We start from the raw sequence: 9,761 nt of genomic DNA, 5'->3' as shown, positions 1-9,761 counted from the left end.
ATCAACTACACTTTAGAAACAAGCCCAAGTTGCCCAACATAAGCAACTTACACTTTAGAAACAAGTCCAAAATAAGCAACTACACTTTAGAAACAAGCCCAAAATAAGCAACTACACTTTAGAAACAAGCCCAAAAAACCCGCAACCACCACAAGCCATTTCACAGAAAAACAAGCCCAAAGTCGCTTATAATAAGCGGACATGGCAACACTGATGCTGTGCCGTTTTCAGGACTAGCAGCTGGTTGGTGCGTGTTGCACCTAATGTCAGGATAACGTCTCGACCGTTGCCACAGAGGGACCAAGCAACTTATTGGAGAGCTACACATGTAAGATCATGACATTACATTATAGCCTACATATTATATTCATTCTGTTTTGGGAGGTGGCATGGATGGATGGCATCCGCTGTCGGAAAGTTAAATAGCCTTTTAGGGTTTTCCGAGGTGCTCTTCTTCACCAAAATATAGAGCTTTATGATGGGCTCTGTCTTTGGATATTTTTGTATAGGACTGGAAGGAAGGACTATTTTTGTTATTTCAATGGAAGCAATCAATTATAGTCTACATGTATTTATTTTATTAGTATTTTTATCCCATCATATGATCTATTTCTTATCTGTATGTAGCCTATGCGTCACTGTGCAAGCTACAGCTATACTGCCATTCCTTGTGACTGTCCAATATTAGCCCCCAGGGATGAATGTGTAGGACTCTAGTTTATTATTAGCCTATTATTAATAATATTACTTGTATTATTGTTATTAGTATTGTTATTGTTATTGTTATTGTTATTGTTATTGTTATTGTTATTATTATTATTATTATTTCAAAATACAATGCTGATTTGAATTATGATGAAAGTTAGGCTATAGGTGAGGCTAGATGATAATGAATTTGTTTAAAATGCAGCCATCTGAATCTGTCAAATGGCTATGAATTCATTCTATGTTTTCTTAAGACAGGACAAGAGACCAAAAGACATTCCATACTGACAGCAAGTTAAGTTTTGGGTAAGTTTCTTCAACTTTCACACTCCATATTGAAAATTAATTTATAAATAGCCTTGGTGCTAATTTTAATCATTAGGCTATTGTGATTATTGATGTCAGTAAATGTTATGACTTTAGCAGGCTATGGTATTCTTAATAATTTGACAAATTTACATTTTCTCTAAAGTAGAGATTAGTGAATGTTGTGACAGGGTGAAATAAATCTGTAAACAGATTCACTATTGTTTTCTGAAGTCATGGTCCGGGCCAGGATAGGCATTGTCCCAGTATGAAGCCTACAAGGCTTCGTAGAATATTTGTCCGAAATTGAATCTACCCCAGGTTTACTTGGTAACCAGAGGACTGGGCACTTAGGAGAACTGGGAGCTATGTTTGGGGAGAACTGGGCCCATTCCTCGTTTTACATGTTAGAACTATTTCTAATCACTCGTGAACAATGAGGTGCATTGTTAGCATTCAGTGTACAACATTTATATTTACAGCAGATACGTTTGACCCCTATAATGGTTCCTAAAACTCAAGATGCTGTATCAGGAATACATAGACAGACAGACAGACAGACAGACAGACAGACAGACAGACAGACAGAACTTGCACAATTTCTCTGCTCAAAATACATCTTATGAAAAATTATTTATGCTTGATGTGATACATTTTGTTAATACTTTTCCAAACGTAATGCTTAAGACAGGATACATGCAGACTCGCACATACAAGTGCCTTGTTCTCTTGTATTAGTTCACTTCTATTCTTTCACGTGGCTCATTAAAGTACTGTGAAGTTCACCCTCTGTCTGGTGTTAGCGGTGCTGTAGGTCTGAGGTGAAATGTGTGTGCGCTTTGAGGTTTTTTCTCCTCTGCTTCAGTACAGTAAGTATTAGGTCTTATTATTACATGTTATTGGAGACTAGCAGTGTTAACCTACTTTGTTGGGGTTTGATCTGGTGAGAATGTCATTTACAGAGCAGAGCCCGAGTTATGTAAGTCCAGCCGGCATAATGACATGCCATGACCACTACTACAGAACAAAGTTTATGAACTTGTGTGTCTTAAACATTGAGTCAGGACCCAAAAGTGGGTCTCAAGATGTCCTGATGGTTACAGACAAAACTGTGTTCATGGGTTATTTAACATAGTCCCGATATTCATTCAGTCAACTCAAAATTCTGTCCCCAATCATGTGAAACCGCATGCGGAGACCCACTGCCTTGGAGGACATGAAACATCAAAGTCTTTAATTTTCTCGTTTGATCTGAACTAACGTTGCATTTGCGGTGATAGATTACGGATCATAAAGGTGCTCTAAGTGATATTATTTGTTTGTTTGTTTTTTAAGTGAAAAGGTTAGAATGTCTATTCAGTAACAGGGGTCTCCCCATCTCTCTAACAAAAAAAAAACACTTTCAGGTGGGTTGCCAATTTCAGCTAGTCAGGAGAAATTATCAGCTTAAATTTTATATTGATATGTTCCAGGCTCAAATTTGTATGCTCATTATTGTGTTATCACTACAAATTTCATTTGTTTATCCTGTACCCTCTGAGTTCCCTCTCCTGATGGATCAAATTGGAATCCCAACCTGAAAATGCATTTTCTGTTTACTAAAGAGCTGGAGAGACGGGAACACCCCTGTTACTGAACAAACACTCTAGTCTATAGCTAGGATTACGATCAGAATATAGAGGTATTTAACACTTATTTTAACAAAAGAAAATCACTTACTGCACACAAATAATGTATCTATCTCTTAAGCTATATCTACAATCCCTGTTCTTCGGTTTGTTTTGTGAACAGCTTGTGCCTACAATCGGCAAGTTAGTTTGGCCTCTGGCAATATTCTTTAATAAGCCATTAGATGGCAGGTCAGAACATAATCAATGATATTATCACTGGCGGGCCTGTTCTGACCCACGGGCCACCTGTTGCCCTCGGCTGTTTTCATTGATGTTTTCATGGTGTGGGGTGCTGTCTCTTATCTGATACATAGATACTGAGCAGGGGAACATGGTTGATGTTCATGTTTTACAGCGCTTGTATTTAAATGTACTTAGTGGAATTGAGTCTGCACTGCAGATAACTTTGCTTAATCTGCGTCCTTCTCAGGTGGTGGGCTGGCTATGATGGTGTGTATTCAGTTGTGGTGATCACATGGTGCTTGTGGTTTGGGGTTTGAGTGAGGACAATTTCAAAGTGCTCAACGTAAAGTGCCTGCCAGAGATATTTTCTTTTTCAGAAAGAGAAAAGAAAATGGGGAGGGGGGGAGCAAGGAGAAAAAAATATATACACATTTGAGTGATCATTATAATCATGATCACTCAATAAGGTCCACATTAACAGACTAATCCTTAGATTAAGTCTAGAGTCCCTGGTTTGTGATGGCATCATTATGCAGTTGTTTGACTAACGATGAGGATGGCTTTGTGTGTGTTTGCACTTTTACACTCTCCAAATCTCCCAGTGGTATTGGAGTTGACTTATCATTTTGAGTTGATAAATGCTTTGAGAGTTCCTTGTTTGGCTAACTCATTGGTATGGGCTTTAATTCTCTCATCGCCTCTGCTGTTGGCTTGGGCTTGTAGAAACAATAATAAGAAGAAATATATTTCATGTTTCAAAATGTTCAAGAAATGGACACTCCTATAATGGAGAAAATCTATTTTGAATGTACAAATATAAGAGAAACTAAATGAAACTTTTTCCGGTGTCCAAAATATATTTTCAAATAATGTATTGTCGCCCAAGTTTTACATACATCATGTGAAATATACAATATTCTGTTTGTATTGAGGTGAATGCTGAGGCAGTGAGCTGTGCAGTGAGCTGGATAACCCAGGTCGATTGCAGGGTACATGCCCTGAGTAGGCTACTCTCGCAAGTCTTTCTCCATTGTATTAAGTCTTGACAAAGGAGATTTCTGGAATATTGAGAAAGTAATTTGAGGCTGGATATTTGCTAGAATTACATTTCATTTAAGCCATTGACAACTGGCATAAAAACGTTTCATCCAGGTCTGCAGTGAAGCTGCATTACCTTTGATAACCCCTCTTTGCCGTTTCAATCCTGCTGCCTGACTTGATGCTAATGGACTTGTAATCCTACTGTACTTGTAGCATGAAATTCTTGGAATCAGATGTTACTGTAAGACGTGTATTACGAGTAATCTGAAGTGGAATGATGCCAGGTCAGCGAGTTCTCTCTGGATCTCAGGATGTTCCCCTCTCCTGCGTGAGAGAGAGTGCCTCTCAGCCTCCTGTCCCAGATGACTCTTGACGTCATGTAGCATACGTAACATGTTCAGACCTTTCTCTTTCTTGACTTCTTCCCCGTCCCCTGGCCATAGAGGAATGTGCCTTGGTATGATGTGGAGTTGTGATACAGAGGACAAGTGAAGAGCAACCTATTCCCATACATTGTCTCAGCTCGGTGCTTGGTAGCGGACCTGGGGCTGCAGCTTGGCCCCTCCTGGTCCAGTAGATCAAGGCTAGAAAATAAAGTTGACTTTAATCCCTCCGGGGGGGATTAAGAACCGCATGAGTAATTAAATGAGCCTTCTGTCTCCAAAAGGACAAATTACTGTACCACTACAGACTTGGGAACCTTGGTTTTTTGTATGGTCGTCTCTGAAGAACAAAGTAGATCAGACATATCTCCATTTCAGCAGGCATTATAACAAGCCAATAATCACCTCACGATCACAGGATAGAATAGATCACATAGTTTTGCTGCTTAGTGTCCTGCCAGGACAATGGGAGTAGATTCTGTCTGATGTGGCCCATGAAAAACGTGTATTTTTCACTGCTAGACTTCTCAACTTCTGTTAGACCTCCCAGTTTGAATTACTGGAGCGGTGTGCATTTACCGTCATCTGGACAACATGAAATAAACATTCAGTTGTTCAATTAGGAGCTCTTTTGGTGGCATAGATAAATTCCAATTATCAATTTATGGATTTCAATTGACATTGACTTGAAATGTGACTTTAGAAATGAGATTTTATTTGTTGCATTTATTAATCAAATGATTACAACAAAATAAATACAATTTTAATCTATTCAAATTTCTCTTGTGTAAGCAAAACTGTTCAGTGTGAATCCTGTATGAAAGTTAATTCTACAGTATGTGTAGTGCGTGCGTGAGTGCGCAGACTGCGTGACACAGCGACACCCATGCGTGCGCACACACACACACACACACACACACACACACACACACACACACACACACACACACACACACACACACACACACACACACACACACACACACACACACACACACACACACACACACACACACACGCCCACGCACACACACAGCCTCCAGGGAAGTGCATTATCTGTACTACAGAACACTATATAGGTAACTGGAGCCTCCTTTTTCTATGCCTTTAACATCAGTGTGCAAGCATTTTACATCTGACCTGCATGGCATGGTGATTATGCCCTCAGGTACCCATAAATCAGTCTGCTAGTGTCTGTCTCTGTTTTTGTATTTTTCTGTTCTAAGGTTAGTTGAATTTTAATGGTGTGAACTAAGTGAAATGTGCAAACCTGCTTGGCCATTAAAGTGATTATAAAGTTCCACAGAGACTACATTAACACATTTTGTGTATCAAACACACTGATACACAGATCAGTGTGTATCCATCCATTTAAATATTTTCCATGGCTTTTTTTTTTATTAGCAGAGGGATGTACAATGATCAGTGACCATACCATGCATTCATTCCTTCCTAACAGTGAGTTCAGTTGGTATGGCTGATCAGACGCCTGAAGCTGAGTCTGTGGTTATCCCCATGGAGGAGGCCCTTCTGTGTAACGGGGGAGGTCATTTGAAGAAGGTGGAGAACCACATCACAGAGGCTCAGCGTTTCTCCCACCTTCCCAAACGCTCAGCCGTAGACCTGGAGTTCACAGATCTCTCCTATACCATCAGAGAGGGACCTTGCTGGAAGAAGAAAGGTAACCCATAGTATGCGCACATGCACGCTGATATTGTGAAGTGCTTTGGGGAAATATTGGGGTTTGGACGTTGAATTTGTACTGGGAATGTCACTCTATGATTGTTTGTGTATAAAAGGTGTTTTGGCACCAGGAGGAAGCAGCTTATTAAACATCACATCACACTTGATTAAATCCCCCAAATCTTCGTCTCAAGGCAGCAGACCACAAAGTAGTAATACTGTAGCTTGAATGACCAATTATACATAAGGCCACTTTATAATCCAGTATAACCACCTGAGACATTGCATAATTGCTGTCAGCATTTCAGTATCTTTATACTGTCATCATCATATTGTCTTAACTAGTACAGGACAAGATAACTAACTGTACATCTGCATCACTTTGCAACATATGGCTACGAGGGGTTTGAATCCATCGTGGTGCGTCCGGCCTTGTCGAGCGTCTACTCTATACGAACACAATAGAGCGCCGAAGTCTGACATCACTGCCGCTAGAGGCCGCTATCCCCCTGGGTAATCTTTTTATTGAAATTCCCCATAGAGAACGTAACCAAGGACAGTATTATTACAAAAGCAGTTGTTATCATGCACGTTGTCTGATTGTCCAGCTGAATTGGTCATCTTATCATCTTGGAGACGTCTCGAGGCGTCCTAGGTCGAATCTTGATGATAGCCAAGGCGAATTTGCTTACACAGTGACATGATTCTAATGGCTGTACAAAATTATACATATATGACATTAATTCCATATTAACCCATTAAGACCTGGAACTGTGTCATTTTTAGATTTGAGCTAAAAAGCATTATTTTACACTTTGGGCTATTCAAAAATAGCAGATATACAAGCTCATAGTGCGGCACCGAGTGCCGCGCTACGAGCTTGTAGATCTGCTATTTTTGAAAAATCTTGAAAATGTGTGCAAATCTTTGAATATATATATTTTTAAAGTGAACATTTGTAACTCAAATCGTTGCTTCTGGGGGTCCCTGGAACAAAATGTTTTGATGGGGGTCCGCGGCCAAATACATATAATTTTGGGGGTCGTTGACATGAAAAAGATTGAGAACCACTGATATAGAAACGTTTTTTCAGAAAACTGTTGAGATTTAGGAGACATGTAGAATCGGCTTCAGGTCTCAATGGGTTAATAGGTAGACGTAGAATAATCTATTTTGATTTTGGTCAGTCATGCACATCCCTATACTCCGAGTCTTAATATTACCCATATTAATATATAGGTAATATTAATTAATTCAATATAAACATCAGATTAGCGTTGTGGCTGGATATTAGTTAAACATTTTCTGCATATAATATTTACTTATTCTCCTCTCTCTGCTCTTACTTAGTGCTGTTACTGCCATGACACATGCATGTGCTAAATGTTGTTTTGTTCATTTTATTTACACTTTGATTGCAGAAGAAATACACCCATTGGCAGTTCCTTAAACTGTTCCAAGTCAAACAGGTCCTAAGAAGAGATAACACCCCTGCATAATGTAGTGTTGTTCTTTCCTTAGCTATCTGGTGCTTTCATCAGTTCAGGGAGGAACACTTTGTACTTTCACAAACTCAGCAATCCTACAAATAAGAAGTAGGGCCTTATTGGTCTAGCATTTAAAAAGAAGAAAATAAATATTGTATTGAAACTGTTCTGATTGAGTCTGTAACCATCTCACATTAAATAAGTAATGACAGGAGCATGTACTCATCAAGCAATTATAAAGTACATATCAAGAAAATAATGAACTATTTCATTTAAGTGAAGAGGACCGCTTCAAATCTCTGATGGGGGGGGTGTCTGGTACAATTTCTTGCAGTGCAGCATGAGACAGTTTAGCTCATCAATACGTAATGTGAAGGGGTGATCCGGAGAAGAGAGGGATGGAGAGGAGAGGAGAGGAGAGGAGAGGAGAGGAGAGGAGAGGAGAGGAGAGGAGAGGAGAGGAGAGGAGAGGAAATATTGTCATTAGGTTTAGTAGAGGGCTACGCTTTTTTTCAAAAAATACACACACACAAACACACACACACACACACACACACACACACACACACACACACACACACACACACACACACACACACACACACACACACACACACACACACACACACACACACACACACACACGTCCTCTACTGCCAAGTAGAACAGAAGGTGCTTACTCAGGACCCACATTTAAAATTCTACATAGAGTCATGATTGAATTGGATCATAGTTCTAATCTAATGAACACTGTATCATATAAACCCTCCCGATCGGAAGTGCTCTTATACCCTGTGAAAACATCTCGTGGTCCATCATTTGGCTCACAACCCACTGGTTGAGGCATATATGGAAAACCATATCTGGAGGTTTTAGATGTGTCCGATCAGGTTAATCTTCACTTTATGACATCATTGGCCTTTATGCTGTTTGCCAAAAGCTTGTCATGTAATTAAGCTTCTGGGTGTTTGGATTGGGTTTAAATAGAACCCGTGATTGCCGTGTGGGGAGGAGTAGTCTTGACAGACATGGTTCTCTTCCTTCCGAACTTCAGTTGTCGCAACTCCATCTCTCTGCCCTTTGTTTCTTTCAAAAAGGAAGTTAATTGGATTGTTTGATGAACAGTGTGAGATTGCATTGTGAGAGATTTACATTGTGCCTGTCAGTTGTCACAGTGTTACACCAGCACACTTTAAAGTCATCTTCTACCTAACGTAACAGCACCAAAGTGCACAGGGCCAGTCAGAGGCTATTGTGACGCTTGTCAACAAGCTATGTCTGAAAGCATGTCTGCAGGTCAATTCCTATTGACTGGGTGATCACCACCCCAGGCTATCGATACAGCTGAGCCAATATCCCTTCAGGGAATCCCATGACTTCAGCTAAGGTTTCACACAGTATGTATATCAGTATTGACACTTGACAGTAAAAGGTTGGGGGGAAGAGAAAGAAAAGAAAACATGCTTTAAAATGTATTTAAAATGGAAGTGATGATGCCTGCATTCATAAAATAGTGCTGTATAGACGTTTTACCACGGGTGGATTGCGACACAATAGTGACCTGTGAGACATTATTTATCGGCCTACTTGGGAACGATCAGCTCAGTGGCCTTGTGGTTAGAGTGTCCGCGATAGGAGGTTGGGTTTAATTTAATAATTCATTTAATATAGTCCACACTCCTTTGTGGTGTTTTGTCACTGTGTATTTGCAGATCTGCAAGCTCTACAAGATCTACAAGCTCGAAACGCGTTGCTTCGCGCCGTGTTTCGAGCTTGTGGATCTGCTACTTTTGATGCTTTCTGCCCGACAGCAACAATATGTAGGTGTGTTTTGTATTTTCCTTGTCTGAGGAAGAGCTCACGTACTATGGTGGAGAATACATTTTAAACTTTTGGAGCTTGATCCATTGTGCGGACTCTACTTTTGTTACTCTATTTACTATACCACTTGCCCTGCTGGTTGACTAGAGTTCATGCCGCTTACTCTGATCTTGCACTTTAAGTTTGGAGAGCATGTGCTAAATGCCAAAATTGTAAATGGTAATTGTTTTGACAATGTTGCATGCCTCCTGCCCTGTTTATGCTCACTTTTAGTTTCACAGTTTAAAATTATATTATGATTATGATCATGATTTCAGGTTTCAAAGCCTTGCTGAAGTGTCTTTCTGGAAGGTTCTGCAACAAGGAGCTTGTAGGAATCATGGGCCCGTCTGGGGCAGGGAAGTCCACCTTGATGAACATCCTGGCTGGGTACAGGTAAGAGCTAAGAACTCTCCTGGTTCATGATTGTGCGCACACACACA

General features: G+C 40.1%; 1 protein-coding gene across 1 annotated transcript in view; it reads left to right on the top strand.

Moving 5' to 3' along the window:
• Nucleotides 1-228: 228 nt before the first annotated feature.
• LOC308084963 (ATP-binding cassette sub-family G member 4-like) overlaps nt 229-9,761 on the top strand; it is a 25,197-nt gene continuing 15,664 nt past the window's right edge. The window contains exons 1-4 of the mRNA XM_080427962.1: nt 229-328; nt 960-1,011; nt 5,748-5,969; nt 9,597-9,714. Of these exons, the coding sequence (XP_080284088.1) occupies nt 5,762-5,969; nt 9,597-9,714 (326 nt within the window). The 5' untranslated portion in view covers nt 229-328; nt 960-1,011; nt 5,748-5,761. The remainder of the gene's footprint in view (nt 329-959; nt 1,012-5,747; nt 5,970-9,596; nt 9,715-9,761) is intronic.

This window comes from Gymnoscopelus braueri (assembly GCF_963280865.1).
Source record: "Gymnoscopelus braueri genome assembly, chromosome: 5".
In the NCBI taxonomy this organism is placed as follows: domain Eukaryota; kingdom Metazoa; phylum Chordata; class Actinopteri; order Myctophiformes; family Myctophidae; genus Gymnoscopelus; species Gymnoscopelus braueri.
The sequence above is the reverse complement of the archived record's forward strand: the minus strand, read 5'-3'. Positions and strand labels throughout refer to the sequence as shown.